Raw genomic sequence first — 28,000 nt, 5'->3', positions numbered from 1 at the left:
GGGGGGGGGAGTAACTCCGAATTTCCTACACCTCCAAATGCCGAGGGTAAGGTAACAAGATAAAAGTAAGAGAAAAATGTCTAATGAATACTGTCTCGCAAGGTGATGATATCGCTGCTGACACCTCCCGCACTTTTCAGGGTCCGAAGACTAGCCTCCTGCGCAAGGGGAATCACATCTTCAACCGCGCCTTTGCCCTTCGCCAGCCCCGAGATCACGGCCCCCAGGAGCGTGTCGCCCGCGCCGTTGACGCTGACGATGTCCTCGTCTTTCAGCACCGCCGCCGGAGGGAACAGACGCAGGTACACGCCGCCGATCAGCTCGTCCGTCGGCGGGGCGCGCGAGAGAATGTACGGGACGGATTCGGGAGCGGTCAGACGGGGATCGCCGGGTCGCAGCAGCTGGGTGACGAGAACGCCCTGCGACCCCAGCTTCGTGATGATGCAGGGAATGAAGGGCGTCAGCTGGATGCTTTGCTGCGGAATGCCTTGGTCTACCAAGGAGGCGGAGGTCATGGCCACGAGGCGGTCCCGCGACCCGGATGCCGACATGCCCATGGCGTCGATGATGCGCCACCAGCCGTCCGATTCGAGAAGGCCGTTCTCACGCGCAGTCATGTACATGGCAGCTAGTTCGTATTGGTTGGGAGCGGCGAGGCTGATGCCGTTGTTGGGGACTGCCGCGGATGGGGTGATGACGCCGCCAGCGTTGCCAAAGAGTCGGCAGCTTTTCGCCGTAGACACGGGCTCGAAAGCCACGCGGGCGCCGTGTTTCTTGGCCACGGCAACCCATTTGGCCAGCACGTCGGGGCTCCAGTTGGCATCGACGACGACCCATTGGGGCTTGGTGCGCGCGATCATGGGCTCCCAGAATCCGTCGAAATCTAGGACGTTCTCCGGCAGCTCCATGATGCCCATGTCCGCCATGGCCATGACTAGGTTCTTGGTGGCATCGTTGACGGCGATGTATTGGGCCGTTCGGGCGCCATCCGAGACTGGGAGAATCTGAATGCCGTGGGTGGTGAGCCCCGCGGTGCGAAGGGTTGATAGTGCGGCGCGGCCGCTGAGATCCTCTCCGACAACGCTGCAGAAGAGAACGGAGCTTCCGAGGTAGCTGGAAGCGATGGCGACATTATAGCCCACTCCTCCAAGGCTCTGGGAGATGACGGCGGGGTTGGACGTGTGTGAGATCGGGGTCTTGTTCGCACCTGCGAAGGGTGCATAGTCGCAGGACAAGTCAATAGCAAGAGAGCCAGCAACGAGAACATCGGCCTTGTCGAGCTTTTCGGTAGGATTCTCACTGGTCGAGTGGAGCTGCTCCAGCTCTGGCTCTGGGGTTGCGTGGTCAGCGTTCACAGTGCGGGAAATTGCTGGCATATGTCTGCGCGGGAGACCATCTCGCAATTAGGGATTGTTGGTTTTCCTTTGAAACAGACCGACTGAGGTCTTGTTGAGAGACAAGCCACTTACCGTTCGTTAAGCGATCCTTCGGACTTTTCCAATTTAGCAAGCTCCACGGCTACCTTCGTTGCGCGCTGGACGTTTGCCTCGACCAGAGCTCGGTTGGCGATAACACTTTTTCCGCCGCTAAGTTGCTTGATTTTAGACAGTACAAAAGGGGTGTTGTCACTTCCGCGATAACCCTCTTCATCAGCAAGTCGGATCGCCTCTTCGATGATTGCGTCCATTTCGTTCTTCGCAATGGACTGCTCCACAGGGACGGGGTTGGCGAAGTGGATTCCCGACGAAAGAGGAAGCTTGGTTTGCGCGTCTAATTCCATGTAAATTAGTGGGAAGAGTCAATGCAATGACAGCATCACCAGGAAATGCTGTGTGGGTCAATCGAACTCACAGATGATGGCCGCCGCCTCAGCCTCATTCTGGATGGCCTTGGGACTCTTAATGCCACTGTCTCGGGTGAAGAACGCCGGGAAATCCACGGCGCCCTCACGACCATCGGCAAACGTTCCAGCGCAGACACCCTCTGTTTCCAGATACTCAAGCGTCCGGGGAATGTCCAGAAAGCTTTTACATCCGGAGCTCACGACCGCCATCGGGGTTCGTCCCAACTCCGTGAGATCGGCTGTGGATCACGTCAGGCAAGGGCAAATCAAAGGTTGCAAGTCAGACGTACCGGAGATATCCATGGAGTTCTCACCACCACGGTGAACACCGCCTACGGATAATTAGCTTTTCATCGCAAACTTGGAAGTTTTATGTCACAAACACACCGAGACCACCAGTTCCAAAGACTCGAATGCCAGCCAGATGGGCAAGGATCATGGTACCTGACACCGTCGTGCCGCCGTGAAGCCGCTTGCCAGCCATGCCCTATGAAAGGTCAGAGGTCACATCCAACCGGATAGAAAGGATACCTGATCAACGGACCAGACCACAGATATAGCCCAGGTCTCTCCGTGAGACCTTGAGAGCATCTTTTTTCTCGGCAGTCGAGGCCAGCTCAATAAGCTCGTCTCCAGACAGACCAACGCGGGCCACACCGTCGAGGATGCCAATGGTTGCGGGGACACCGCCGTTGACTCTGACAACCGACTCGAGAACTGAGGCCAAGGCGACACTCTCCGGGTATGGGAAACCTGGCAGGGGAGGAGGGTCAATTAAAGTTCCCAAGCAGGATGACATTTGTCGCAAGCGCACCATGGGTGTAGATGGTGGATTCCAGGGCCACGACGGGCTTTCCCGTTGCTACCGCATCCCGAACTTCCTCGGAGACCTTCAGGAACTTGTTCGATAAGAGGCTGTGGTTATAACGCCGCTGGGGGAGCAGCCGTGAATATGCTGACCTGCAGCAAAGGCGCGCCGTAGCTCGAGAAGGGAGCATGATGGGCAGTGGAAGGGAATGGAGAACGGAGAAGAAGCGACGAGGAGAAAGAAGAGGAGAAGAAGAAACGGCGCGGAGAAGGAATGGATCGGCTTATCTTGCGGGAGGTACTCCGTGGGTCCCCGCCCCATAGCGTTTGTATGGCGGCGGTACCTGCGCGGTACATGGCACGATAGGACCGAGTAGATACCCCGATAACTAGATAGTATGTTGGTATGATACGGACCAGGAAGGACTGCTTAACTTCCTTTCCATGTGTTACAAGCGAGGATCCACCCAAAAGGTCAATTCGTTTAGTTATTCGACCGCTAAATGTAGGTACCGCGGCATACAACACGGCCAGTGACTGCGGTCTTCCAGGACGGCACTCTGGCAATGGTTCTGGCTGCAGCTGCAAAGCTATGGAGTCTCGAGCTGCAGGAGACCCGGAACATCAAGATCGAGAATCCTGGCAGTAGACTGACACGACGCTTTAATCATATACGACTATAATTATGTACATTACCGCAGACCGAGCGACCAGTCAATGCTTAGTCATCGCCACGGTGTCCACATCTCGAGATGCTTCACGGCGAGACACACTCGACCCTCTTCCATCTCCAGCAGCATTCCGCCACAATGCTTGCCCTGTTCGCCGTCCTGCTGTTCTGTGGGCTCCCCTGCCTGGCCTGGGCCCAATCCTTCGCCCAGGTCTTCAAGAATGTAAACCTGGTCCGCAACACCAACCTGGAGAAAGGCTACGTCCGCGAGACGGTCAACGTGGTCGTTGAGAATGTCGACAAGCAGCCGCAATCCCAATACTACATCCCCTTCGCAACGGACCTCGTTGACAAGCTCGGTGGCCTGGAAGTCCGGGACAAGAAGGCCCCCGAGAAGGGCCGCTTCGCCGTGGAGGCTGTTGAGCCGAGCTCGTCCAGGTGAGTATGGGCCAGCGTGGCTATCTTCCTGGCCCGCAATTGCGCTGCAATTGAGGCTCGGGACTCCGACAGAAGCTGACTTGCTCGATCCCAGTGGTGACTTCCAGTACTACTTGGTCCAGTTCCCCGAGCCCGTCGCTCCCAAGTCTCAGATCACCCTCGGCATCTCCTACTACCTGCTGTCGTCGCTAAGCCCACGCCCGGCCACCATCGGCCAATCCGATAAGCAATACCTGACGCACACCTTCTCCGCCTACTTCCCCTCGGTCTACCAGACGGTTACCCAGAAGACGAAGCTGAAGCTTCCCAGCACCAATGTTCCCGGCTACACCTCGACCAAGGGTCTGAAGTCCGGTGCGGACCCCGAGCGTCAGGGCACAACCTACACGTATGGACCCTACGAGACCTCGGACGTCGCTCCCGGCACCGCGTACCCGATCACCATCCGCTACGAGTTCACCAAGCCCGTCATCACGGCGTCGTTGCTGGAGCGGGATCTGGAGGTGTCCCACTGGGGCGGCAACCTGGCCACGGAGGAGCGCTACTGGCTGCGCAACAACGGCTCCAAGCTCGAGAACCAGTTCTCGCGGGTCGAATGGACCATCAGCAACTACCAGCAGCTCCCGTCGTCGGCCATCCGCGAGCTGAAGTACCCGCTGAAGCCCGGCTCCGTGGACCCCTACTTCATCGACGACGTCGGCAACGTCTCCACGAGCCGCTACCGCCCCGGCAAGGCCAGCCGTGACGGCTCCCTGGAGCTGCGCCCGCGTTTCCCGGTCTTTGGCGGCTGGAACTACAGCTTCCGCATTGGCTGGAACAACGAGCTGTCGGCCTTCCTCCGCCAGGCCGTCGGCGGCGCCGACTCGTACGTGCTGAAGGTCCCCTTCATCGAGGGACCCAAGGCCCTGGAGGGCGTGCAGTACGAGAAGGCCGTCGTGCGGGTGATCCTGCCCGAGGGCGCCCGCAACGTGCAGTACGAACTGGTCGACGGCGACTCCACCAACGGTCTCCCCGGCGCCGACCAGATCCATTCGCAAATCTCCAGCCACAAGACCTTCATGGACACGCTGGGCCGCACCGCGTTGACCCTGACGGTGGAGAACCTGTCGGATGAGGCGCGCGGCTCTCAACTAGTGGTAAGCAACCACGTTCACCCTTGACCCGCTCTCCCTCATAACCAGCGACTAACATCACCAACCCTTCCTAGGTGGCCTATGACTACTCCACCTGGGATGGACTGCGCAAGCCGGTGACCATCACCGCCGGTCTGTTGACCGTTTTCGCGGCCATCTGGGCAATCGGCAACATCGACGTGAGCATCAAAAAACGGTAGATCTGTTCTGTGTGTGATGACGATGTTCTCATTGCTGGCATCTTTTTTTCTGTATTCGAAGTTTCTTTCATTTATCTCTGTTTTATACCTGGACAATTTTAAAGCAATTGCATTGAAATCTGTCGTACAGAAATGCCCGATTCCGTATGGTTGCTTCTGCTGCCCATGCATTGAGTCCCTACCCAAGGATGAAAGCTTCTCGGGCTTCTTCGCTGAAGCCATGATAGAATATGAAAAAGGATAGCCATCGCATCATAAATTACACATTGTACATATCCCCAGCCACCATTCCGTTCCAATCCTTTTTTTGATGCTGCCGCGTGTTCTTCTGCAATCCTCCGGTGTAAGAGAAGAGAATAAAAAAATAAATCAATAATAACGCCAAACACCTCGCAAAATCCCAACCTATGGAGTAATGAAGAATAAAAATGATGTTGATGATGTCTTGAGTCTTGGGCGATCTTTAAAAATGACTAGATTTCCTCTGGATAAGGAGAGGAAAGGAGGGGATGAAAGGGGAAAGGTGAAGATCGAAATGGATAAAAAAAAGTAGAAAAAGGCATAGAAGTTTACGAGTCTTCGAATTTCCTCTTCACACCGTTCCCGTTCACATTAGGCGGCGCTTGTCGGGCCCTCCGTTTGCGCTCTTCGTCTTCGGCCATCATTTGCGCCTGGCGTCTTTTCCACGCGGTCTTGATGGTTGGTGCGAGGCGGATGAGGTCCTCCTCGGTGACGCGGTCCTGGATACTTTCGAGGACTTTCTCAACAGTGGAGATGTGGTTCGCGTCGGCCTTATCGTCCCGGATACGGTGGAAGCGCCACCGCCCTTGCTCGTCCTTGGAGCACTCCACGATGGAGTCGTCAAGGGGTTGCTGGAGCGCTTTCATCTCCTCCCACTCCGCCGGGGTGACGAACATTTCGCCGAAGGGACGGTACTCGTTGGAGTTGAGGCCGACAAACAGATGGAAGATGGGCAGGGCGTCGTAGTCCAAGAAGGGCTCGGTGACGCCCTCGGCCTCGTCATCGGAGTCGGGCTCCAGGGTTGGGAACTCAAGCCGCAGGCGGAAATCGATGGTGTTCTCGGCCGGCGGCTTCCATTTGAGGATGTGCTCGTCGGTGCCGATGCGATACGGGGTGCTGCGACAGGTGAAGATGAGGCCGTCGTTGCCGTGGATCTTCTTGACCTTGGGGATGATCTCGCGGAACATCATCTCGATACCGTAGCTGAACTGCGTGGATTTGTCCTCGACGGCAAAGATACGGTGCTGCTTTTCCTCGGGGAAGCGCTGGTACAGCGCGTTGTAGGGCTTGAGCACCTTCTCCTTGAAGTACGCCAACCGCTTGTCCAGCGTGCGGTGCATCAGGGGTTGTCCGTCCAGCACCAGGCAGTCGAAAACGAGGTATTTCAGCTGGTGCGACCCGTCATCGTAGGTATCGTTCACCAGCTCGCCATCCACCAGAGTGTCGACATGGAACGACTGGAAGGAGTCGTCGTCCGGTAGCGGGAAATGCAGGCCCGGCACGTAGCGATAGTCGTTCTTGCGATCGATCAGGTAGTGGATTTCCGCGTTCCCGGATTCGGGGTCCCCGCGCGCAAAGTACATCAAGCAGCGGATGCCGTCGGTCTTTTCGCAGACATAGTAGTCCTCGCGCTGGAGCTCGGTCAAGTGGCGGCTGGAGAAGCTGACAGGTTGTGCGCCGGGGAAGTTGAGGTTGTTGCGGCCAAGGAGACTGGCAACTTCGCGACGGAATTGATCGGCCAGGTCGGGCTCGGCTTTGATGCCGACGGCGTCAAGGTCTGGGACGGAGTGACTCATTGCGACTGAGGGGAAGGGGGGTGGGTGAAGTGTGGGTGAAGGGCGGCGGTCGTACGCAGTAGTTGGGTCGTTCGATTTGCGAGTAAGCTAGACAAGGAGAGGGAGGATCACGATGGCGAGACAAGGTCGAAGTTTAATGGATTCAGGAGCTCTATCGCCCGCAGGCGCAGAAGCGATGGACTTCTGCCGGGGTAGATGAGGGCCAGTATAGGCGAGCGAAGATGCGAGAGGAATTCAAGAGGGAGTGGGATTCTTTGTTCGGAGCGGATCGTTGGAGAAAGTCTCGATTCACACATGATGCGTGAGGCAACAAGGCAGTAAGGTGTCAACACTCGTGGCAGCCTGAGGCAGCAACTGTCCGCGTCGACTTCAACATCACAAGAGACCTACCCGGGTGATATCATTAACATTTCTCTCTACAATCGCAGACAGATAAACACATGGTATTTCAAATATCGGATGCTCTCACGTACAAAATCCGGTGTCATGTATCACTCCGAGGAGTGGAACCCCTCCATGAAGACGTACAATAGAATAAAACCAGACAACATAGAAAAAGACAGCGACTAATTTACAGCCATCCACATCCCAAGAGACTCAAGAGGGTATCATCATTTCAACACAAGTAAACCGGATCCAGACTCCGATCGCAGAAGCTCCCACAATAACGCCACAGCAGAAACCGATTTGAAGATAAAAATGCAAAGCGCCGTCGTCACGTCGTTCTCAATCTGACACTTCGCCGAGACAGATCTCCCTTTCCAGAATAAGATGGAATAAAGTAAGCTTTACGAGCTTGTCGGCACCGACAACTTCTTCGCAGCCGTGGCGGGAGTCGTCCCACCTGCGTCGGTGGAATTTTCGGGTGCACCCGCAGAGACAGGCGACGTTGTTGAAGGTAGGATGTCGTCCACGGGCTGAAACGGATTGCCATCCGTCACGGAGGCGTTGTTGTTTTCGCCATTCGAGAAAAGACCGCCTCCTCGAGAGCCGCCCAGGGCATGCGAGAGCATCTCTTTGATCCGAACGTACTTGTACTTCTGCTTGGTCGACATCAAAGTATGAGTGACAAGCGGCAGGGGGTGAGAGCGAGTAATGCCTGCCATCACAGCGTCCTTCTCTTCATCCGAGTCCACGGGGCCGTTGTTATCCAGATCATCCTGCAGAGGGGCATTGGCATCAATGGCAGCCTCTGAAATAATGCGAAAGATCGAAGTTAGCTCTGGCCATAAAATGGACAACCCATCCTCCCACGATTACCCCAAGACAGTACTTACTCTGCTGGCGCGCTTGGTTCTTCTTCTGATAAGCCTGAAGCAGCATATCATACGGCAGCGAACGACCGGGGACGCCACGCTTCGCGCCCATCGAGTGACTCTTGCAGGTCAGGGAGCGAGCGCACTGGGCACCATTCGGCAAGGTGACACCGCACTGCTTCTCGACATCAACCGGGCCCTTGGGCTTGGCTGCCTTGGGCTTGGGTTCCTCCTTCTTTTTCTTCTTCTTGGGCTCTTTGTCTTTCTCGTCCTCGGCCTCGGTCTTGCGCTTCTTGCCCTTCTTGGTGCCGTCCTCTGCCATGCCCTTGACGGCGCTCTTCTTGGCGCTCTTCTGGCCCTTCATGGAGTCGTCGCCCTCGCCGCCCGCGGCTTCCTCGTCCCCGTCCTTGTCGCCCTTCTCCTTGGCCCTGTTGGCGGCGTCGCGCGCTTCCTTCTTGCGCCGGGCCTTCTCCTGTTTGGCCTTGATGCATCCGCGAATGTGCTCGGCGGCACCCTGCTTGAGGACCGGCCTCTTACAGGTCTTGCAGATGACCGTCTCCAGGTGATCTTCCTCGCGCGGTTTGCCGGTCGGGAAGGCGGCCATGGTTTTCTCGTCGATCTCCGGTAAGATGGGTGAGGAGCCTGGGGAGGCCGGGGGGTCTGTTCATGTCGAGGAAACGAGGGTAGTCAGTCAGCATTTGCTTGGAGTACTTGACCCTTTTCACATCTCCGTGTAGTCAATGCCACACGCGCCGTCGCTCCTTCCATACCTCTGTACCCCCAAGGACTGAGAGCAGAGAATAAAAAGGAAGGCATAACAAGGACAGTAAGAGAGGAGCGATCAGAGCAACTCACCATCGGCCTTCTTCTTCCCCAACTTCGCCGACTTCTTCACCTTGATCTTGCTTGGTTTCGCATCTTTCTCCGAAAACTTGTATCCCGACGCATCGACCAAGGTGCCCGCCGACGGCGCTATCGATTCAAATCAGTCAGTAGGAGCTCTCTCCTTAACTTCGGCGGTTTAAGATCCCTGGTGGGCAATAAATCAGGTTGGATTGGGACAACGGACCTTTGGCGTCACCGTTCGTAGCCATGATTACCACAACCGACCCGGGAGTGGGGTTTCTGTCGCCACGCTGGGGATCAGGAAGACCAGAACTAAAGGGGTTATCTCGAAAGGGAAAATCCAAGTGCAAGCTCAACCGTTGCGTCGCGATGGGGGAGGGCAGCGAGATCGATCGGCCTGATTTCCCGATAGCAGGGAGTCCGGGGCGCTCCGCATTGGGGCATCACGTGCCCGCATACAAAGGGTTGAGGCCACTCGAGGTCAGTCAGTCCACGCGATGGCATCCAGTACAAAGAATTGAATGGATGCACGTTGTCAACCCGCTGAAGGGTGGCAATAACTCCGGTCGTCAATGGGCCATGCCCTCGTGCTGTCATTGTTGACCGGGTTGCTGCAAGACAATTCCAATGAAGGCTCCACTCTCCATCCGAGTTGTTGGTGGTTGTGTTACAGTGCCCCGATCGAGGACACCGCTATTATATCCAATGCAGGTCCATTAATATATATTTATTGTACAGTACAGTTGAGGGAATGAGATATGCAATGCACGCGGTATGAAAGACCGAGCAATACCCATTCCCAATCTATTCATGCCACACGAGAGAAACACAGGCTGCTGTTCGTCCCTCCAAAGCCAAAGCTGTTGGTCAAAGCCACGTCAATCCGGCGTTCTTGCGCCTTGTTTGGCGCATAGTTGCAGTCGAATCCATTGTCGGCTCGCTCCAGGTTGATTGTTGGAGGCATCGCATTCTAATCCAACAAATTAGTATCGAGGTCTCTACTGGATCGTTGGCTCACAAACCTCGTGAATGGCCAGAATGGAAAACACGGCCTCTATAGCCCCGGCACCACCCAGCAAATGGCCCACGGCCCCCTTGGTGCTGCTAATATTAACGTCTGCCGCGTGTTTCTTTCCTTCAGGCCCCAGAAGGAGAGTCTTGATCGCAGCGTTTTCTGCCGCGTCACCGACCACGGTCGACGTGGCATGGGCATTGACGTAGTCAACCATGGACGGTTGGATCTTCGCGTTCCTCAAGGCCTTTCTCATGGCCATGAAAGCGCCCTCGCCGTTCTCCTTCGGCGCCGTCATGTGGTGGGCATCTCCGGAGCAGCCGTATCCTTTCAATTCCGCATAGATCCGAGCACCGCGCGCTTTGGCGTGCTCCAACTCCTATAGAACTGACAGTCAGAAACCAGATGGCAGTAAATACTCTGTTTTCCCACAAACACATACCTCTAAGATGACCATGGCTGCACCTTCTCCGACCACAAACCCTTCGCGATCGGCATCGAACGGTCTTGACGCCTTTTCAGGGACGTCATTGTAGCTCGTGGCAAGACTTCGCGCCCGCGCAAAGCCCCCGATGGCCAAAGGGTGAATACACGACTCGGCGCCGCCGGCAACCATCACGTCCGCATCACCGCATGCGATAAAGCGAGCTGCATCACCGATAGAATGTGCTCCGGTGGTACAGGCCGTCGTTGCCGCATGGTTCGGTCCCTAAAGAGTTGGTTTTTCGGTCGTGAAATGACAAGGCGGATGAGGGCACAGGCACGTACCATGAATCCATATCTCATAGAGATGTGGCCAGCACCAAGATTGATCAGGAGCTTTGGTACGAATAAAGGCGACACTTTTTTGTAGCCCTGCGAGCGATTAGCGATGATAGTCCCAGCAAAAAGAATGCCGAATCAAACTGACCCCTTTCTCATACGCCGTGACGGTGTCATAGATCTCGTCAAAGTTTCCAATCCCTGACCCGAGGCAAATCCCCTAGAAACACGTGAGTTGGCGATGCGTGAGACCAGGCTGAGGCGCGTACCGTCGTCTCTTTTTGTTCAAATGTCGCAGGCATCCAGCCTGCATCCTCCAAGGCTTCTTGCGAGGCGACTAAGGCATACTGAGCGAAACGAGCCATCTTGCGCTCCTCCTATCCCGAAGGTGATCAGCATGAGCTCGCAAATACTTTTTCCACTTCACGGAACCTACATCTTTCTTTAACCACTCCGAGGCCGTCCAGCCTCCATCCTGCTTCTTCCCCGAAGGCACGACTGCCGCAATCTGGCAGGGCAAGTCGGCAAACCTGGAATCACGATTGCGGACATTGACAATGCCGCAGTGACCATCCAACAGGCGTTTCCAGGTCCGACGGATTCCTAGGGTAAGCGGATGGCACTTAGCGAATTATGCAGAGGGAGGAGAGTCGATCGTGTACAACTGCCTTTCCGGGGTAACGTCCAACGGTGCATAAGAACCATAACGAATGGGAACTTTCTCCCAGGACCTTCCCGTTCGGGACGGAAGTGGGGAGCGGTGGAACCCGATAGGAATTGATTGCACCGCATGAAAGCAGATAGACAGGCGACGCAGCGAATGGGAGTCGTGGTCGATGAGGAGGAGGAATGCAGACATCGCGAGGGACTCACGTACCTACTCCGAGGGGCGAGACTGCGCCGAGACCTGTCACGACCACACGACGCATGGCATGCTGCGTATGGAGGGAATGGGCGAAGGGTGGATGATAGTACTCCGTGTGGAAAAGATAGCGATCCGGCCAATGGGAGTCTGGAAGATGGATTGAAGTATGAAAGACGAGAGACGAGCGACAAAAGAATCGAATTGAAGTGGAGAGAAGCGCGGCCGAGAAGGGAAAGTCTGCACGACGTCACGGCCTGAGGCTGCAAGGCCCACATCGCCTCCGATCCTCAAAGTATATAACGCAACACGGGCCCGGCGTTCACTTTGTTTCTTTTGTTCCGCCTGTCTGTATCCCAGTTGAGAGTCTTTACTGTCTTTGCTGCACCGAGCTGCCATGAAATTCTCGTTAGGGCTGCTCGCACTGGCCGCGACGGCCTATGCCCATGCTCACCATGACCATGACGAGGCCATTCCGAACCATGTGCGCGAGGAATTGCTGAAGAAATGGGACCAGGAGGTATGTCACTTTTCTATACTGCTGTCATGAGCTCCCCGACCTAACGCCAACTCCCTAGTGGTCGTTCTCCGGTATCGCCAGCTTCGCGCACTTGAAGCCGGTCAAATGCTTAGTTGAGCCCGACGAGCGATATGATATCGCCGTCATCGGAGCTCCCTTTGATACCGCGGTCAGCTACAGGCCAGGTACGATCCACCATTGACAGAACCTCCTCCCAGCGAGCAATTCTAAATGCTAACGCTATCCCTCAGGCGCTCGATTCGGTCCTCGCGCCATCCGCGCCGCCAGCGCCCGTCAGATGGCCGGTACCAGCTACAACACGCGCGCCGGGATCAACCCCTACAGCTCGTGGGCCACGGTCAAGGACTGCGGCGACATCCCCATCACGCCGTTCGACAACGGCCTGGCCGAGCGTCAGATGTACGAGGCATTCCTGGAGCTGGGGTCGCGGCCCGCTCTGACGGCGGCCAACTCCCAGTACGGCACCAAGGGCGTCTCGGCGGGCAAGTCCAAGCTGGTGACGCTGGGTGGCGACCACAGCGTGGCACTGCCGGCGCTGCGGGCCCTGCATCAGATCTACGGCAAGCCCATCACGGTGCTGCACTTCGACGCGCACCTGGACACCTGGAACCCCGTGCGGTACTCGGCCTACTGGACGTCGGAGCAGGCGGCCTTCAACCACGGCAGCTTCTTCCACAAGGCCAGCCGCGAGGGGCTGATCTGCAACTCGACCTCGGCGCACGCGGGCCTGCGCACGCGTCTGACGGGCACGACGGACTCCGACTACACCAACCCGGGCCCGGAGCAGGGATTCATCCGCATTCACGCCGACGACATCGACGACTGGGGCCCCATGGGAGTGGTGGACCGCATCGTCGAGCGCATCGGGCTGGACGCCGACCAGCCCGTCTACCTGTCAGTGGATATCGACGTGCTGGACCCGGCGACGGCCCCCGGCACGGGCACGCCGGAGCCTGGCGGCTGGACGACGCGAGAGTTCATCCGCATCCTGCGCGGCCTCGAGAAGCTGAACGTCGTGGGCGCCGACATCGTCGAGGTGTCGCCCAGCTACGACAACAAGGGCGAGACCACCGCCTTGGCCGCCGCCCAGGTCGCCTTCGAGATCATCACCAGTCTAGTGAAGGCCGGTGCCGGGGAGGAGCTGGGAGGATGGTACGGCCGTCCGGAGACCGCGGCGGATGAGATTGCGTCGGAGGCGGCCTCCAGGAAGGATGAATTGTAAAACGAGACGTGTCATGATGTAAATGAGCTTCCACCGGGGTGTACCATGAAGGTGAATGCGTAATGTGAACTTTTACTTCTACTTCTATATATGCATATATGTACTTGTATATCTACGTTCCACATGCGAAAATCGTGTTCTGCGACGACTGCAGACATCGCGGTCCAGCTCAGACACTCCGACGGATCCTGATTCGAGACCCTCCAGCTCATTCCCCCCCTGAAAGACAATACAAGGTAATAAAAGTGGTCATCACTGGTTGTATCTGAGCTATCTAGTTTCCAGATCGAAGCGTGGTAATAACGAAACGGCACAAACAAGGGTGGCAGATGCAGGCGTGACAACAAAAGCGAAAATATGAAGAAACAGATCAATACCATCAGCCAGCCAAAACAAAGACGCCTCGACTTCCAACGCCGGTAGAGCGATGAGAGGGAAGAAAGAATCGGAAAGATGGACACGGGAAAGGAACGGAGCGAGAACGAGAATCGTGGGGCAGCTTAAGGAGTAATGGATAAATCGAGAGGGAGGGAAAGAAAATGGAAAAGAAAATAAAACAAGATAAAAACCGGCTGGAAGATCAAGGTAGAGGTGATTCATCAATATAATGTCTGCGCGACATGGTTTTTGGAACGTTTAGGGTATCAGTCAATGAATGCCACGACTTCAGAAAAAAGCATCGAGGGTCACGAAGATGGCGATCATTGAGGTCTGAGTGTCTGCCCACGAGCTGCGGGTGATAGGTCTGCGCGCACATTTTCATAGGCCTTCCAAATTATTTCAACGTAATGCGCTTCGGACACCTTCAATCTCTTCCTCCACAAGTCATGAACATTCCTGCAACGCGTCAACGACACGAACAGGTTGGAATTAAGGAGCGGTGCTAACCTTCTCTGTAACGGAGTAGGTATACGTATCCGTTTACAGCAAGACGCACTTCGACTTCTTCTTGGGAGCGGGCTCAAGGGCGGCGACAATGGCCTAGCAGAAGTCCATCAGTACAACAACACGAGGTGGCGGCGGGGGACTGAAGGGGGAGGTCTCGGACTCACCTCGTCAAAAACATCCTTGAGCTTGTACTGAGTCAAGGCAGAGCACTCGACATATTTAACCGCCCCCAACTCCTTCGCCATGCGATCTCCATCTTCTTTGCGGATGGGCTGCATCTTTTGGCGGGCAAGCTTTTCGCGTACGGCGGAATCGTCGCGAAGATCGGTCTGCGTGCCGACGATGAGGCAAGGGACACCGGGGCAGTGGTGGTGGACTTCGGGGAACCACTTTTCGCGGACGTTCTCAAAGGAAGCGGGGGAAGTCACGGAGAAGCAGACCAGAAAGACATCGGTCTGGGGGTATGAAAGAGGGCGGAGACGGTCGTAATCCTCCTGTCCAGCAGTATCGAAAAGTCCCAGCGTATACGGTTCATCGCCAATCCTGGGAGAAGGGGAAGTTCGAGTCAGTCAAGGATCGAACGGAGAGAGATGAACGGTCGAATCACGTTGGAAACTTCAGCGACGCGGGTGGGAAGATAGATCGAGAGCCAGCCGCCAGGGAAAGGAATTCATTCGCAGGGGAGGAAGCTTTGCAGAGCGTATCCGACTATCGAAGACCACGACTTACATAACAGTGACGGCATAATTATCAAAGACGGTGGGAACATATTCGGAAGGAAATTTGTTTGTCGTGTAGGAGATCAGAAGACATGTCTTTCCCACAGCACCGTCACCGACGACAACGCACCTGGAGGAAGAAAGAGAGATGACGATTAGCGATCCGTTGATAGATAAGAAGACCGATTCACCCGACCAGAGTGAAAAGGGGGGTGTTGTATTGGACCGCGGGGAAAGGGGAGGGGAGGGCAGTCGAGGGTAATTGAGGCGACAGATCGGACGGGAGAAAAAGAGAAAAAAGAACAGGAGCAAGCATACTTAATAGTGGCGACGACCATGTTGGAGATCCGGAGTTAGCTGGAGGCTCTGCAGAGGGGACGGGTGCAGATTATCGAAGGTTCAAGGTTGTCCGTCTAGACCACCCAGAGCAACGAGAGGGAAAGGAGGAAAGATGCGGTGAACAAAGAGAAGGGGAGGATGACGAGAGGGAGGGGAGGGGATGATCGAATCCCGAGAGAGCAGACGAGAGTTGGGGGGGAGGGGGGAAAGAGAGCAAGAAACGGAGGGATGGAGGAGAGGTGTTTGGATGGGAGCGGTCGCCAGAAGTCACAGGCAGTGGTTGGTGTGCGGTGAATGTGTCGACGGTGAAGGGTTGGTTGGTGAGGCCAGCCAATGTGGGAGGCCGAGGTGGAGGACGATAGGACCGCAGGGGACTAGCCCAGAGAAAAGAAAGCTGCAATGGATGGGGCAACCCGCACCGTTAGCTCCTGTCGGTCGAGTTGTCTAGACGCTTTTGCGACTAGCACGTTCGCTTTTACTGGAGTGCATTTCTCCCAGCACCCGAGGGGAGATGGGACAGTCACGAACCGTGTTCTTGTTTCCTCTCGAGCTCCCTAACGTCTGGAATGGTTTCCGATGGAGGGGATCGACTCAATCAGCGATCCTTCGGTCGAAATCCTCAAATATCGGACGACAGTATATGCGGGTCTGGACTCTGGAGCCTGGGTTATCTAGATCCGCCGACGGTCAGCTCGAGGAAAGGGGAGAGACTCGAGACGTAGTGATGATGCTCTCGAGAAAGAGGGGCGAGGGGCGTCGCGGCAAAGAAGTTCCGGGCGTCTCTCCTTTCCGATGAGACACTGGAGGAAGAAAAGAAGGGGTGGGAGAGGACGAGAGATCAGTCGGATCAGGTAGAAATCGCAAGAATGGACCCAATCCAATCAGCGGTCGATGGACCGGTTCCAACAAATCGATTGCCGTCGCTGGCCGAAGGGGGCTTTCTGGTTCTTTTTTGGTGTCTTCGTTCTGTTCTTTCTACTCTTTCTTTCTTGATGTTCTTTCTTTCTTACCGTCTGTCTGTCTGTCTGTCTGTCTGTCTGTCTCTGTCCGAGGGCGTGCTACTCGTGTCCTTCATCTCGGCGTCTACGAGGACCGTCAAGTCGAAGACCGACGGCACCTGATCTCGTCACGCGGCTGACTCAGCGCCCTTCACCGATGGTTTACACTTGGATGGTCTCAATCTCAATCATAGAGTCATAACAATATATAGCGCTGCATAATTCAGGTCGTCTAAGTCTAGTCGTCATCCAGAGGTCTATATATCAAACCCCCGGTGTATATTTTCAACATGTGTTGCTGTACACAGCCCCAAAAGATCACAGGCAGACAACTGTCAAGGGGAACATGAGATATATTCAGGCTCGCAGTTCGGGATTCGACCGCGGGCAGTCAGCATACATTCCACTTCGATCCCTGCATGCGTCTGCTGGTAATGATCCGGAGACTGGAGTGGGAGACCGGCTCCGTTATGTAGTGTCGTCGGGCCAGGCTCGCATCCTCTCACGTTCGCTTCACGTGTCCTTCAGACTCGGGTTCGGCGTCGTCGTCGAGCGGAACCGGTTCATGATCGGACGAGCTCATCTGTTCGAATTAGTTACCCGTCACGAGAGATCATCGGTCGAGGGACGATAATTCACCTTATCGAGATTGTAGTTCTCCATCATCAGGCTCAACGGGATGAGCGGGATCACCACCACAAACGCCAGCACTAACAATTTATTCATGGTCTCCTGGTAGGCCCGGTTGATGCCAATCCTAGCAGGCGACCCCATCGGGTATTCTAGCGCCTTGGTCAATTTCCCGAAGATCGCCTTTGCGTCCCCTTTATTCTCGTCGGGCAGGTACTGCTGCAGCTTTCGAGGAAGATTGTGAGTCCAAACGGCCCCGGAGATGGCCGCCCCTACGGCTCCACCGAGCTCCATACACGTAAGGAACATGGCCGTGGCGGCTGCGACTTCCTGGTGGCTCGCCGACGCCTGAACACCCAGCTGGACGGGGACGTTGAGAAGTCCGCCCCCTACACCGATCACAATCTGAGTCCCCAGTATCTGAGCGAATGAGCTGCCTTCTTTGCGGTACAGCATCATCAACACAAGGCCGACAATGTAGACCGCGCATCCGATGACAACGTAAATGCGATACCGCCGCGTAATTTTGATCAAGATCGACACGGCGAAGGCAGCGATTGTGGAGGTGAATGCAAAGGTTTGGGTAACGCGGCCGGCCGTAGAGACCTCGTATCCCTGGACCACTTGCAGATAGGAGTATAGATACGGCTGAACCGAAAAATAGAAAGCCACTGGACACGGTCAGAAGGATAAATCTCCCGGAATGATCGTCAAAGGGTATACATACTAAAGTACCAGAAGGCCAGAGCACAACCAGCAAGAGCGGTGCGTTGCTTCAGGAGATGCAAGGATAAGAGAGGCTTAGGGGCAAGTCTTTTGGAAGTTTCCCACACCGGCAACACCAGAAGACAGACCACGCCAACCCCGATCATCGCCATGATACTGTTATTCTTCCAGCCATTCTTGGCATTGGCAGCCAGCGTCAGCGGCACCAGAATGAGCGTCACTGCTGCCGACAAGAGCATCAAGCCAAACATATCAAGATCGTACCAGGTACGACGAACGGCAGCGAGGAAGCCCGAACGACGCGTCTTTCTGGGTTTGATGAGATTGAGTCTCCTGGCCTTGCGCTGATTGAGCAGCAACGAGAGCGCCAGGGGAAGGAATGACGCCGGCAAGATGATTGCCCACATCCCGTAGCCCCAACGCCACGACAAGTTTTCGAGGACCGCATCCGCGATCATTGGCCCTATCCATACGGTAACCAGAAAAGGAGACTCGGGGAGAAGGGTCAGGAAGGCCCTGTTAAGCAAGCTACTGCTATCTGCAATGAAGACCTGTTGAAGTATTTGCAAGCCGGTCGATCCGGCCGAGTAGAAGATTTGAGCCGACGCATAGGCCTGCACGTTGTTCGAAGCGGCCATTTGAATATATCCCAGAATGTAGATCAGGATACAGACGCAGAAGGCCTCAAAGCGACCGAAGACATCGGCTACTTTAGCCATCGGGGGTTTGATAACAGCTAGAGAATGTCAACTTCCATAATACCGAGCCGAGGGTCTGCGCCCGCGCATCAGGGCTGAACCCACCATTGACCACATTCTGAACGACAAGGACGGTTGAAATCAACGAATGTTTGCTAAAGGCACTGGTGGCATAAGCTGAGAGCGACATGGTTGTCTGGCCCTCCAGAGACGTGCAAAACGCCATGAGGAAAATGCTTCAGCTAGTTAGCGTGCTTCATGGAATCGAGAAAAACGTGACTCCATCACATCAACTAACCTGATATAAGCAACGGCCAGGGATTTTGTGGTCCATGTGAGGTTGATCGCCTCGATTTTTCGAACACCTTCCTGAACCGAGTCTTCCGACGAAGCTATCGTGCTGCCATTTCCTTCGCTTTCGTATCCCGCCTGAAGAAGACGTTCTCCTTCTTCCTCTCCGTGATTATCCATTTGATCGATGGTGCCATATGAAGGTCCTGACTGGATATCAAGCAAGGGCATTGCGGCTGAGCCGGACTAATCGATGATGTACCGCGCTGGATGGTTCGGCTATGAGCAACGTCCATTTATCGAGGCAGATCGGGCCGGTGCGTGAAATACGGTAAAAGCGTGGATAGATATCGAGTATACTGTAGGTATGACAACCGATGTAGGATCGAGGATGAAAGGGTGTACGACGGTTTGGGCGGACGTGAAAGGGTACGAATGATCTGAGCCCGCTAGATCCACCAGACGAGAAGGCAGCGTATGACCGGCGAAAAAAGGGGTATCTGAGCAAGGTCGAACACAAGAAAAAGCAAAGATAGAACAAAAAAAGAAAAAGGCAACAATCGAGGAAGCTGAAGGACGCCTATGTGAGACGTCAGGCGCCGGCTGCTGGAGGTCAAGGTTTAGGTAACCGAATCCCAAGAATACACATGCGGACGCGGATCGTGAGATCTGTCGTACAAAGGAGGCAGAGATTCGAGTCCAAGGACTCGAACCCCGGCGTGCTGCAAACCAATGGATACGATCGTCAGGCTGCGCTTATGCACGACGACGTGGGAGGGGGCCACCGGTTTAGCCTATGGGCTGACGCCCGAGGCCCAAACAGGCAGTGTGGTGCCGTGTGCACCGAAGACTTGGGAGAGAGACGCTTGTTCTGTACACAGGAAGTATTTCGCCGTTGGTTTAATCTTGTTTTCAATCCTCCACGCCTCGCGTCGCGTAGGTTGGCTCGCTGCGAAGCTTATCCTTCAAGCGTGGGCGCATGGACGCCTCGTTTTTTCCTTCTTTTTTCGCCTTTCTGTTGCAGGGTGCGGGGAGAGCAAGGCGGCAGAGGAGTTGGGCGCAAGGCGGGCCAAAGGTCCCCTGATCGACAAGAGCAAGGTAGGCCGAAGGAAGAAGTTGGAATGGACGGAGCAATGACCAGGGGAGGTGAGATGGAATGGTGGGGAGGAAGTGGCAAAGCGTGAGACAGGGTTGTCACGCATCAGATATGATAAGATCACCTGGGCGGTCGGACCGGGTCGGGAACTACTACGCAGCAGGTGTACAGTAGTATCGATGACGACCTTCATCCACCACCGCCTCTCCTTCAACTTCTTCACTGGGGCTGCGATGCTGCGGAACATCTCTCTGGCTATATATCTGTTCATTTCTCATCCTGTTTGATCCCGGAATGCAGGTTCGTCTCATCACTTCCCATGCCTTCTCCCCCCTTGCATCCGACAAGTATACTCCGGAGGAGACTTCGACCGCGGATCAATTCCAAGGAATGCTAGGCTCTAACGCCGTTGATTCCACGGCCTGTCCACTCAGCGCACTGCCTGTGCTAGGCAAGAGCAGAAAAACCCGCAGGCCCTCCGTCGCATGATTGGGGATCATCCATGGCCGGCCTTGTTGTCTTCGGGTCGTACCGCTCCATCCACATCCACTCGGCTCAAGCAAATGTTCGTGTTCCTACTTTTTACGCCCCTCCATCAGGATAATTCGACGACTGAGATGAGTCAGTCTGAGTAATGGAGTAATGGAGCCTGTGACTCCTCCAGCGTCCCTATCCAAATCCATAATTAAAGGGATTCTCGTCCACTTAGCAACGAACCCGCGACTGCCGCCTGATGAGTAGATTTAGTGACCAAGTAGTTCGTTGTTGGGTCATTTCCGTGTTTCCGAGCTGAACATTTTTCTTCTTTTTGAGGGTTTTTTTTTTTTTTTTTTTTTTCCTTTTCCCCCCTCCACCCGGTCTTTTTAGTCCGTCGCGCGTTGGGCTTTCAACCCTCGATGTATTGGCTGTCCAAATACGGAGTACTCCGTAATAGCTCGAGACAGGGCTTTCATAGGTGACACCGGAATTCCGGAGGATATAGAGCATTCCGATTTGAAAATAGAGAGACGCGACGAACGAACGTATCACGCGGTTTGGCGCGCCCCTTGACTTTGCATCCTCCCTTCGCCAAGAAGATGTGTCTGCTTCCAGCGATCTTTTTTCGAAAATCCTTCAAAATGTAAATTCGTATCTCGATCGTCTCTTCAACTGGGTAATGAAATGATGTGTGTGTGGACACCAAGCTTCTGATTGAGATCTCTGGTCAAACTTAAGCACCCGACGTGTGGCTGAGTTTTTCATCCTTGAAAACACGAAAGGCGATGTAATTCAATCTGATTGCCTGGATTCATATTCCGTCGGTCCCACCCGCCTGGTGAGAGGCGCGTTGCTTCTGAGCTGTTGTCGCAACGTTTGTTGCCAATAGAAAATGCCCCTTTCGATGGGTAATTACAGAGCCGATATGGGTGGTACGGAATCCTAGCCACCGAGTACTCCGTATCGATAGCATTTCTCCCGAGTGGACTAGGATGTCACCTCAGCTCACCGTTCTGGTCAATAATCGTCGGTGTCATGGCGGATTTGCCGTGATTATGGGGAAAAGTGGAGGTGGGCAGGTAGACAAGTGAAACAAAGGACCCATGCTCGTGAGACAGAGGGATCATGCAGACAAGGAAATGAAGGGACTGGATATTGAACGGAGGGGAGCAATTATTCAAAAGGGGGAGAAAAAAAAAGTTGTATCTTTTCCTCTTCAACTCATCCCATCCACAATAGCAATGAGATCTACAGTGCGTGTTAGTGTGATGATTATATATATGCCACATGTTCAATCGGCCCACCATTATTGTATATTCAACGACTTGGCAGCCATGACCAAATCATAGCTTCATCCTCAGTGCCATGATCGGTACTCCGTATGAAACAGCAATCGTTGACCCATTCATTCGGTGGGGAGGCAACGACTAGCCCGTAAACTCGCATGACTAGCGGTCAACCCCTGCAAGCAGATCATGCCGCCTCTTGCCATATCTACCGATGCCATGAGTGCTCACGACACTCCGGGCTAACTATCGAGTATGATCAAATGGACCATACCACCCACGAGAAAGCCGTGCTGAACCGGAATCCAGGACGTGGACAAAGAAGGCCAGCATCTGCAATGCAATGCAATGCAAACGCGTCCGATGCGAACGCGGGAGGGGTACGCCATTCGCTGCGGGGAAACAGAGCACGGCTTGATGCGAGAGTGTTTATGGTTCGCCTACGATCATCTTGTTGAACGGGTGGCTTCGAAGCTTTGCAATGTCTAGGTCCGGTGTCCTCATTTTGTCCCGATTTTCTCGCTATCAACATGCACCGTTCCAAGCAGCAGGTCTACCATAGCTTTGTCCAACGTGGGTTCCTCTTCCTCCACCCCCCTAAATGATGATGATAATAATAATAAGAGGCAAAACAGCATGGTCGTATCTGATGGTTCATGTCGGCATCGCCATCTCGTCTATTCAGTCGGTCGTATCCACAATCAGATGGCCGAAGTTCACGTCTAGCTCACCCCCCTCTTTGCTAGGCCTGGCGGCATAAAGTCCAACCCAGAGATCCTTCACATCCTGCTCCTCAAAGACCCAGGTCACCTCGCGGAGGGGAGACTTTTGAATGCCTTCCACCAGATAGATCCACAAGCTGTTGTCCGACTCTCTGACGAGCTCCAATGTCGCCGCCCCGCCACCCGAAGGGACCGGCTGCAGACTCCAGTCCGCCCACCGGTCCTTGGAAACGGTACTGAGATGAGGCCGGCTGTGTGTGAACTCGATGCCGGTCTTGACCCATTTACGGGACCCGTCCGCCCCGTTGAGAACGAGGATGAGACCACCCTGATCGTATTTTTGCTGCCACAGCGCATTGAAGGCGACTCGGACTCGCTTGAAGGAAGCCAAGGGGACACTTCGATATAGGATCGGGGCGTTGAACGATTCCGTGGAGGGAGGCTTCGCCCAGACGTCGGTCTCCGGGCCTGCCTTGATTACGAACTCGGCGGGGAGGATGCCATCTCCGGGGACCTTTTGTGACGAATTGGCAAAGACGAATTTCGCCATGACGGACGGTGTAGCCAGAGGGAGAAAAGGCGTGTGGGATAGGCTGTACAGTGTATATAATACGATGGTAGAAATGGTGCAAGCCTCGCAAGTCCGCACACCGAAGAATGTTCAGACAGTAGTGGGGGATAGAGTTACGAAGGAAGAGATGTCCAGGGAGGAGAGCATAAGAACGGAAGGGAAAGAAGAAGTCGGAAGGAGGGGAGGAGAGAGCAGGTAAGCTACGTCACTGCCAGCCCGGACGGTATGACAGCCTTGACTCTGCGGGGTCTCTGCATGTGGCCGACTTCTGTCCGGAGCCTTTCTCGGAGGGCATCGCAGGGGCACGATGGCGCCATGGCCTGGGGAACTACGGTCCCCCCCTCCCCCTCACACCACTTCCTGCAGCCAAAGCGACCTCAAGCCACGGAGTTTGTCGACTGTCGACAGTCGGGATCTGAAGGGACGATGTCTTGGCGCAATCCGGCTGACATAAGCCGATCCGGCCTCTTCGCTGGCGTCGGCGGAAGCTGAACGCTGAAGCTTGTGTTCGATCGTCCAGTTTGAGATTGTGCCACCTCCCGACATCCGGTAAACACCTGGATGGGATGGGCGTCTAGTTGGATCTCAATGGTGAACGTCCGCTATGTCCGCCCGCCTCCTCCATCCGGATGAGTATGAGCTCGAAGCTCGATCGTCAATTGACTCTCAGGGGACCTTCAATCTCGACGAAGCGGACTTTGAGTCGCAGGTCCCGCCGAGACCTCGACGGCTCTTGCGCAGAGTCCCCTTGCTGTCGAGGCTCTGTGCTTCCACCTACTTCGGCTATCGTCGTCTAAAGCCATCCCGGCCCCTGTTCTTGACCTCGTCCCGGCCCGGTTGTTATCGCCGTCTCCTGCTCCGTCGTTCCTGCTTCTACCTACATGCCGTCGCCGGCATCGTTCTTGCCCTGGTGATCCTGACGTCCATTTTCCGGCCGTCTTATACTCGACCGCCCTCGCATTATTCGACACTCCATGACGCCATCTCGCAGTCGACGGTTTCGGGCAGAGGCAACCTGCGGAACGAGAGGGTTTTCATTGCAGCCAGCTTATATGATCGGGACGGAGGACTCGCGCAGGGACACTGGGGCTCAGCCGTCCTCAAGCTGATCGACATTCTCGGCGAGGACAACGTCTTCCTGAGTATCTACGAAAACGACAGCGGGCCGGAGGGCAAGAACGCGCTGCGGGAGCTGGAGGGGCAGGTGCCATGTAACAAATCAATTGTGTTTGAAGAACATCTGGATCTGGATGGTCTGCCGAGGGTGTCGGTTCCGGGGGGATCGAAGCGTATAGTTCGGGTTGAATACTTGGCCGAGGTCCGCAACCGAGCCCTACGACCGTTGGATGATAACCCCGGAATACACTATGATAAACTTCTCGTTTTGAATGACATCATCTTTGATCCTGTTGATATAGTCCAGCTTCTATTCTCGACGAACGTGGGCGATGACGGTTCTGCCCATTACCGGGCTGCATGCGCGACCGATTTCGACAATCCGTTCAAGTTCTACGACACCTACGCCACGCGGGACCTCCAGGGCTACAGTATGGGCTTGCCCTTCTTCCCCTGGTTCACTACCTCTGGAGAAGGAACAAGCCGCAAGGATGTGCTCGCAGGGAAAGACGCGGTCCGGGTCCGAAGCTGCTGGGGAGGCGCGGTGGCGTTTGATGCGCAGTATTTCCAGCACGCGGCGAACCCCAGCCGCGAAGGCCTTCCGGTCCGATTCCGTGCCTCGCAGGATATGTTCTGGGAAGCCTCGGAGTGCTGTCTCGTCCACGCCGATATTCAAGAGCCTCACCTAAATGTGGATGAGATCGCCGACTCGGGGATTTACCTGAATCCATTCGTGCGTGTGGCCTACGACCCCCGCACGCTTTCCTGGCTCGGGACGACTCGCCGGTTTGAGAAACTCTACAGCTTCATTCACAACATTGGTAACCACATCGTCGGTCTGCCCTGGCTCAACCCTCGTCGAACGGAAGTTCCCGGCCAACGAGTCGAGCGGACCATCTGGGTGCCCGATGACAACCAAGAAGATGGCGGTTCTTTTCGGATGATTGAGCAGATTGTCGAACGGGGCAGCTATTGTGAACGACCTGGGCTTCAGGTGATCGTCGAGGATCGCAAAGAGGGTCAGAAGGGGTGGGAGCTGATCCCATTGCCCAATTGAGCAAGGCGTATCTTCTTGTATGTAGACTTGGTTTCTTGGTTTCTTGGTCTAGAGTACTTCACTCCGCTCCCCCAGCATACATCTCTTTCCAATTGAACCCATTTCCCATCAATCTACGGACAAAATGTCGCGTATGGTTAAACTAGTTATGTTTATCTTCGAGATGTTGCTCACATCAATGTTTTTCGTCGCCTGTGAGGCTCTGACGACAGTCGCCGAGTTCCTGACGGAGGTCTCAAAGAGCCTGGTGAGGCCCCCCTCTCTCTTCCACTTCTCTCTGTTTACCTCTTCTCTTTCACCATCCACATTCACCTTCACTTCTACTTTCACCTTCCCCTTTACTTTCATCTTCACCTTCACTCTACTCTCCCCACCTTCCATTAGTTCAAGTCTCTGCATTCACTTCCAGAAAGCTGCGGAGACCCCTGATCATAAGAGCCATTTTGCATCTATCCCTGCCCCTCCCTCCTCAGCAGAAGGCCGTAGATCTGCAACAATCTACAACCCCTCCACAACCCCTCTACTTGACAAGAAGATCACTCTGCTTTACACCCTCGAATGCTCAGGTTTTGACGGATCAGCGTGAGGCACCCACTAACACAAAGGGTCTTGTTGTTTCTATCCCCGCCCCTCTTGTGAATACCAGCGAGGAAAAGGAAAACCTGGGTTCACTTGTGTCAATCTCTGCACCTGCTACTCAGCAGAAAGCAGCCAGCAACGCCTCCAGTAGGAAACCTGCCCCTGTTTCTTGGGCCCGTCTTTCTAACAGCCTACCAGCACAGGTCTCTCCTGTTCAGCAAACTGCGACCCCAAGACACAATACCATCAAAGACGTGTCTGGCAAAATGTCGCCTCTTGCAGACGTTGACGATACTGCCAGCTTTATGGCGGCGGTTCGTGCTCTTAGACTAGCCCAGTCTAGTTTCACTTCCAATGCTACTACTGTCGCTGTGGAAGTCTCTGGCGAGCAGGACGACACCTGGAAGAGCCAGAATGGATCCACCGGTGCTTTGACTAGCTCTTCTGTTGATGCAGATGGTGCCAATTCGGCGTCTGTTGCTAACAAGACCGGCTCTCTTGGTGAGTGTTCCTTTCCTTTCCTTTGTCTCTTCGACTTGGGCTAATACCAAATTCGACTCGACAGCGGAGGCCGCCAAAAACGAGATCTCAACTGTCTCACAGGATGCCCTCTCCTTCGCCACTGAGGCTGGAGGTATGATGGGACCCCCCGAGCAGGAAGATCGTGAGCATCTCGCCACTTTCGAGACCTGGGGAACCCCGGCTCCGCGTAGCAAGCCTGGTAAGATCATTCTTGGCTTGTATCCCCCCCCCCTGAATTAATTGACCTACCGAGTTTGAAGCTAACCATTCTCTTCACCAGCTGCTCGCGTGAGAACCATTATCCTCAAAGAATTGCCGTCCACCTGGGCTACCCCCGCCAAGGTGCTGTCACTCATCCATGGAGGCCTTGTTGAAAGCATCTTTGTTTCTCCCATGGGCACCGCTCACGTTCGCTTCTGCGATGCGGATGCATGTCAGGCGTTCTATGACAAGTATCCTAACGGTATTGATCTGGACAAGAGTCGCAAGGCCACCGCTTTTGTCGAAATGGGCAAGGACGTAAACGTGGTTAGCTCCCAGCTGTCTTTCAACCTCTCTGTCGGCGCGACTCGCGTCGTCCGTGCCGTTGGTGTCGACTTGGATGTGACCATGACCAAGATGATTGATCTGGCCACTGCGCACAACCGTAAGATCGAGAAGATAGTTGATTCTTACGTCCCCGGTGAAGTGAGTGTCTCTAACAAGAGGATGCCCACGAGGTCCGGTCAGTGAGTGCTAATCTGCAGCAGGCGAGATGTGCATCCTTCCGCTTCTGTGCCATTGAGGACGCGGTGCGCTTCCGGGCTGCCCTCATTCGTGATGCCGACTGGGAACAGTGCAACGTGCAGTATGGCAATGATCCGTGAGTACCTGTATCCTCTGCTGTGATGGCGAACGAGTGATGACTGACTTGTATTCCTCGCTCTAGGTGCGACATCGCCACCGGCATGCACCTTGATTGAACCGCCACTCTGTCGACGATGTACAACACGTGTGAAGGAGACGGCACTTTGAACGGGGGGTATTGACAGGAGTTCGTGCTGAAGGGATTGAACGATGGTGGCTACTGGGTACTGGAGGTTTTCTGTGTGAACTTTTCGCTCTTTCCATGGATGTTGTTAGCTCTTGCCCGCTTGAAAGTGGATCGAGGGTTCTTGTCACAGTAGCTATTGTGGGCATGTAACTTGCATGGAATATCAACCGTGCGCAATCCGCATCTACTTTCTCCTGCCGGGAGCTCTGTTCACGTCTTTCCCGCCGTAGACGATCACCGCAAAATCGAGGCATCTCAGGTGTACGCAGTAGGTATACCGACACCAATACACAATACGAATACGAGACGAGACGAGACGATACACAGGAAATAACGGTCGGGCTTTAGGACCGAGACTAAGCCGGAAGAGGCAAGCATCGGCCCTGAAGTCTCGGACAGCTTCGGACCCCGATTGGTGTCGAATTATCTGACCTCATAATGACAATATCCGTCTTTCTTCGGCCGGTGGCCTCCTCCAATGGACACAATACGAAGGTCCCGTACTTTTCTTGTCTGGTCTTGTCTTTCCGCCGTAGTCTGAGACAAAGGATCAAGACATACGAGCAGGAAGCTATGAAGAGCAAGAAAGCCTGGATCCGGTCGACGCTACAGAAGCGCTGGCTCCGTAGTCCGTAGGCGATCCAGTCTTTCCAGTCCGTCGCGCATGCGGACGTCCATGGCAGAGGAAAGTCAGGTACGGGACGGACAGGGCGAAGACATCCCCCGAATGACGACGGGAAGGCGGGGAAAAGGGCAATTTCGGGCGTGGAGAACGGACAACGGAGCCTCCGACTTAGTCAGTGCTGACTACAGTTCTTTCCCATGCTTGATATCTTGACGGCG

At 54.9% G+C, this 28,000-nt stretch overlaps 12 protein-coding genes across 12 annotated transcripts; 5 read left to right on the top strand and 7 right to left on the bottom strand.

Moving 5' to 3' along the window:
- Nucleotides 1-2,872, bottom strand: P170DRAFT_435644 (pseudouridine-5'-phosphate glycosidase/carbohydrate kinase family protein). The gene is made up of 7 exons (XM_024848985.1): nucleotides 2,658-2,872; nucleotides 2,388-2,596; nucleotides 2,231-2,330; nucleotides 2,134-2,175; nucleotides 1,852-2,082; nucleotides 1,470-1,770; nucleotides 1-1,380 (listed from the first exon to the last, which is right to left on the bottom strand). Exons 1-7 carry the CDS (start codon nucleotides 2,839-2,841, stop codon nucleotides 81-83), a joined length of 2,367 nt encoding a protein of 788 aa, XP_024705756.1. The 5' UTR covers nucleotides 2,842-2,872; the 3' UTR covers nucleotides 1-80.
- A 566-nt stretch (nucleotides 2,873-3,438) lies between these two features.
- P170DRAFT_435643 (dolichyl-diphosphooligosaccharide--protein glycotransferase subunit OST1) lies at nucleotides 3,439-5,333 on the top strand. Its single transcript, XM_024848984.1, has 3 exons — nucleotides 3,439-3,758; nucleotides 3,853-4,894; nucleotides 4,966-5,333. The coding sequence occupies exons 1-3, from the start codon at nucleotides 3,460-3,462 to the stop codon at nucleotides 5,089-5,091; spliced, it is 1,467 nt and encodes a 488-aa protein (XP_024705755.1). The 5' UTR covers nucleotides 3,439-3,459; the 3' UTR covers nucleotides 5,092-5,333.
- On the bottom strand, nucleotides 5,194-7,164 carry P170DRAFT_435642 (mRNA guanylyltransferase). The gene has a single exon (XM_024848983.1). It carries the CDS (start codon nucleotides 6,906-6,908, stop codon nucleotides 5,661-5,663), a length of 1,248 nt encoding a protein of 415 aa, XP_024705754.1. The 5' UTR covers nucleotides 6,909-7,164; the 3' UTR covers nucleotides 5,194-5,660.
- A 169-nt stretch (nucleotides 7,165-7,333) lies between these two features.
- Nucleotides 7,334-9,365, bottom strand: P170DRAFT_435641 (deubiquitination module subunit SGF73). The gene is made up of 4 exons (XM_024848982.1): nucleotides 9,234-9,365; nucleotides 9,020-9,136; nucleotides 8,186-8,824; nucleotides 7,334-8,100 (listed from the first exon to the last, which is right to left on the bottom strand). Exons 1-4 carry the CDS (start codon nucleotides 9,256-9,258, stop codon nucleotides 7,697-7,699), a joined length of 1,185 nt encoding a protein of 394 aa, XP_024705753.1. The 5' UTR covers nucleotides 9,259-9,365; the 3' UTR covers nucleotides 7,334-7,696.
- A 306-nt stretch (nucleotides 9,366-9,671) lies between these two features.
- On the bottom strand, nucleotides 9,672-11,862 carry P170DRAFT_435640 (putative beta-ketoacyl synthase (Cem1)). The gene is made up of 8 exons (XM_024848981.1): nucleotides 11,662-11,862; nucleotides 11,221-11,387; nucleotides 11,054-11,161; nucleotides 10,933-11,004; nucleotides 10,791-10,877; nucleotides 10,465-10,731; nucleotides 10,033-10,401; nucleotides 9,672-9,980 (listed from the first exon to the last, which is right to left on the bottom strand). Exons 1-8 carry the CDS (start codon nucleotides 11,711-11,713, stop codon nucleotides 9,819-9,821), a joined length of 1,284 nt encoding a protein of 427 aa, XP_024705752.1. The 5' UTR covers nucleotides 11,714-11,862; the 3' UTR covers nucleotides 9,672-9,818.
- A 1-nt stretch (nucleotide 11,863) lies between these two features.
- Nucleotides 11,864-13,495, top strand: P170DRAFT_381136 (agmatinase). The gene is made up of 3 exons (XM_024845557.1): nucleotides 11,864-12,166; nucleotides 12,225-12,351; nucleotides 12,418-13,495. The coding sequence occupies exons 1-3, from the start codon at nucleotides 12,044-12,046 to the stop codon at nucleotides 13,407-13,409; spliced, it is 1,242 nt and encodes a 413-aa protein (XP_024705751.1). The 5' UTR covers nucleotides 11,864-12,043; the 3' UTR covers nucleotides 13,410-13,495.
- A 674-nt stretch (nucleotides 13,496-14,169) lies between these two features.
- cdc42 (Rho family GTPase CDC42) lies at nucleotides 14,170-15,720 on the bottom strand. The gene is made up of 4 exons (XM_024842489.1): nucleotides 15,335-15,720; nucleotides 15,027-15,146; nucleotides 14,462-14,840; nucleotides 14,170-14,390 (listed from the first exon to the last, which is right to left on the bottom strand). Exons 1-4 carry the CDS (start codon nucleotides 15,352-15,354, stop codon nucleotides 14,331-14,333), a joined length of 579 nt encoding a protein of 192 aa, XP_024705750.1. The 5' UTR covers nucleotides 15,355-15,720; the 3' UTR covers nucleotides 14,170-14,330.
- Nucleotides 15,721-16,539: 819 nt separating this feature from the next.
- Nucleotides 16,540-19,360, bottom strand: mirC (siderochrome-iron transporter MirC). The gene is made up of 5 exons (XM_024848980.1): nucleotides 18,706-19,360; nucleotides 18,513-18,643; nucleotides 17,711-18,445; nucleotides 16,993-17,654; nucleotides 16,540-16,936 (listed from the first exon to the last, which is right to left on the bottom strand). Exons 1-5 carry the CDS (start codon nucleotides 18,927-18,929, stop codon nucleotides 16,856-16,858), a joined length of 1,833 nt encoding a protein of 610 aa, XP_024705749.1. The 5' UTR covers nucleotides 18,930-19,360; the 3' UTR covers nucleotides 16,540-16,855.
- P170DRAFT_144292 (uncharacterized protein) lies at nucleotides 19,138-20,093 on the top strand. The gene has a single exon (XM_024842491.1). It carries the CDS (start codon nucleotides 19,346-19,348, stop codon nucleotides 19,880-19,882), a length of 537 nt encoding a protein of 178 aa, XP_024705748.1. The 5' UTR covers nucleotides 19,138-19,345; the 3' UTR covers nucleotides 19,883-20,093.
- A 1,926-nt stretch (nucleotides 20,094-22,019) lies between these two features.
- Nucleotides 22,020-23,209, bottom strand: P170DRAFT_435637 (uncharacterized protein). The gene has a single exon (XM_024848979.1). The coding sequence runs from the start codon at nucleotides 22,827-22,829 to the stop codon at nucleotides 22,239-22,241; it is 591 nt and encodes a 196-aa protein (XP_024705747.1). The 5' UTR covers nucleotides 22,830-23,209; the 3' UTR covers nucleotides 22,020-22,238.
- On the top strand, nucleotides 23,140-25,131 carry P170DRAFT_435636 (glycosyltransferase family 69 protein). Its single transcript, XM_024848978.1, has one exon. It carries the CDS (start codon nucleotides 23,455-23,457, stop codon nucleotides 25,021-25,023), a length of 1,569 nt encoding a protein of 522 aa, XP_024705746.1. The 5' UTR covers nucleotides 23,140-23,454; the 3' UTR covers nucleotides 25,024-25,131.
- Nucleotides 25,132-25,620: 489 nt separating this feature from the next.
- Nucleotides 25,621-26,895, top strand: P170DRAFT_144217 (uncharacterized protein). The gene is made up of 4 exons (XM_024842490.1): nucleotides 25,621-25,749; nucleotides 25,801-26,103; nucleotides 26,168-26,323; nucleotides 26,405-26,895. The coding sequence occupies exons 2-4, from the start codon at nucleotides 25,869-25,871 to the stop codon at nucleotides 26,854-26,856; spliced, it is 843 nt and encodes a 280-aa protein (XP_024705745.1). The 5' UTR covers nucleotides 25,621-25,749; nucleotides 25,801-25,868; the 3' UTR covers nucleotides 26,857-26,895.
- The last annotated feature ends 1,105 nt before the right edge of the window (nucleotides 26,896-28,000 follow it).

This window comes from Aspergillus steynii, assembly GCF_002849105.1.
Source record: "Aspergillus steynii IBT 23096 chromosome Unknown P170scaffold_3, whole genome shotgun sequence".
In the NCBI taxonomy this organism is placed as follows: Eukaryota; Fungi; Ascomycota; class Eurotiomycetes; order Eurotiales; family Aspergillaceae; genus Aspergillus; species Aspergillus steynii.
This window is presented reverse-complemented; position numbering and strand designations above follow the sequence as displayed.

Excerpts from the sequence above, each read along its gene's own strand:
- P170DRAFT_435640 (XM_024848981.1), bottom strand. The coding sequence starts at position 11,713 with ATGCGTCGTGTGGTCGTGACAGGTCTCGGCGCAGTCTCGCCCCTCGGA. Across the intron at positions 10,878-10,932 it reads TCACGGCGTATGAGAAAGGG|GGCTACAAAAAAGTGTCGCC; the intron begins GTCAGTTTGATT and ends AATCGCTCGCAG. Across the intron at positions 9,981-10,032 it reads CCATTCTGGCCATTCACGAG|AATGCGATGCCTCCAACAAT; the intron begins GTTTGTGAGCCA and ends TTGTTGGATTAG.
- P170DRAFT_435636 (XM_024848978.1), top strand. The coding sequence starts at position 23,455 with ATGTCCGCCCGCCTCCTCCATCCGGATGAGTATGAGCTCGAAGCTCGA.
- P170DRAFT_435642 (XM_024848983.1), bottom strand. The coding sequence starts at position 6,908 with ATGAGTCACTCCGTCCCAGACCTTGACGCCGTCGGCATCAAAGCCGAG.
- P170DRAFT_144217 (XM_024842490.1), top strand. The coding sequence starts at position 25,869 with ATGTCGCCTCTTGCAGACGTTGACGATACTGCCAGCTTTATGGCGGCG. Across the intron at positions 26,104-26,167 it reads TAACAAGACCGGCTCTCTTG|CGGAGGCCGCCAAAAACGAG; the intron begins GTGAGTGTTCCT and ends TCGACTCGACAG. Across the intron at positions 26,324-26,404 it reads GGCTCCGCGTAGCAAGCCTG|CTGCTCGCGTGAGAACCATT; the intron begins GTAAGATCATTC and ends TCTCTTCACCAG.
- P170DRAFT_435637 (XM_024848979.1), bottom strand. The coding sequence starts at position 22,829 with ATGGCGAAATTCGTCTTTGCCAATTCGTCACAAAAGGTCCCCGGAGAT.
- P170DRAFT_144292 (XM_024842491.1), top strand. The coding sequence starts at position 19,346 with ATGCGGACGCGGATCGTGAGATCTGTCGTACAAAGGAGGCAGAGATTC.
- cdc42 (XM_024842489.1), bottom strand. The coding sequence starts at position 15,354 with ATGGTCGTCGCCACTATTAA. Across the intron at positions 14,841-15,026 it reads AATTATGCCGTCACTGTTAT|GATTGGCGATGAACCGTATA; the intron begins GTAAGTCGTGGT and ends CCCTTCTCCCAG. Across the intron at positions 14,391-14,461 it reads TCAAGGATGTTTTTGACGAG|GCCATTGTCGCCGCCCTTGA; the intron begins GTGAGTCCGAGA and ends GACTTCTGCTAG.
- P170DRAFT_435644 (XM_024848985.1), bottom strand. The coding sequence starts at position 2,841 with ATGCTCCCTTCTCGAGCTACGGCGCGCCTTTGCTGCAGGTCAGCATAT. Across the intron at positions 1,771-1,851 it reads TGAGGCGGCGGCCATCATCT|ACGCGCAAACCAAGCTTCCT; the intron begins GTGAGTTCGATT and ends ACATGGAATTAG. Across the intron at positions 1,381-1,469 it reads GAAGGATCGCTTAACGAACG|ACATATGCCAGCAATTTCCC; the intron begins GTAAGTGGCTTG and ends TCTCCCGCGCAG.
- P170DRAFT_381136 (XM_024845557.1), top strand. The coding sequence starts at position 12,044 with ATGAAATTCTCGTTAGGGCTGCTCGCACTGGCCGCGACGGCCTATGCC. Across the intron at positions 12,167-12,224 it reads TGAAGAAATGGGACCAGGAG|TGGTCGTTCTCCGGTATCGC; the intron begins GTATGTCACTTT and ends CCAACTCCCTAG. Across the intron at positions 12,352-12,417 it reads CGCGGTCAGCTACAGGCCAG|GCGCTCGATTCGGTCCTCGC; the intron begins GTACGATCCACC and ends GCTATCCCTCAG.
- mirC (XM_024848980.1), bottom strand. The coding sequence starts at position 18,929 with ATGCCCTTGCTTGATATCCAGTCAGGACCTTCATATGGCACCATCGAT. Across the intron at positions 18,446-18,512 it reads CGTTCAGAATGTGGTCAATG|CTGTTATCAAACCCCCGATG; the intron begins GTGGGTTCAGCC and ends GACATTCTCTAG. Across the intron at positions 17,655-17,710 it reads TCTGGCCTTCTGGTACTTTA|TGGCTTTCTATTTTTCGGTT; the intron begins GTATGTATACCC and ends GACCGTGTCCAG.
- P170DRAFT_435643 (XM_024848984.1), top strand. The coding sequence starts at position 3,460 with ATGCTTGCCCTGTTCGCCGTCCTGCTGTTCTGTGGGCTCCCCTGCCTG. Across the intron at positions 3,759-3,852 it reads GTTGAGCCGAGCTCGTCCAG|TGGTGACTTCCAGTACTACT; the intron begins GTGAGTATGGGC and ends GCTCGATCCCAG. Across the intron at positions 4,895-4,965 it reads CGCGCGGCTCTCAACTAGTG|GTGGCCTATGACTACTCCAC; the intron begins GTAAGCAACCAC and ends AACCCTTCCTAG.
- P170DRAFT_435641 (XM_024848982.1), bottom strand. The coding sequence starts at position 9,258 with ATGGCTACGAACGGTGACGCCAAAG. Across the intron at positions 9,137-9,233 it reads TACGAACGGTGACGCCAAAG|CGCCGTCGGCGGGCACCTTG; the intron begins GTCCGTTGTCCC and ends TTGAATCGATAG. Across the intron at positions 8,825-9,019 it reads GGGGAAGAAGAAGGCCGATG|ACCCCCCGGCCTCCCCAGGC; the intron begins GTGAGTTGCTCT and ends CGACATGAACAG.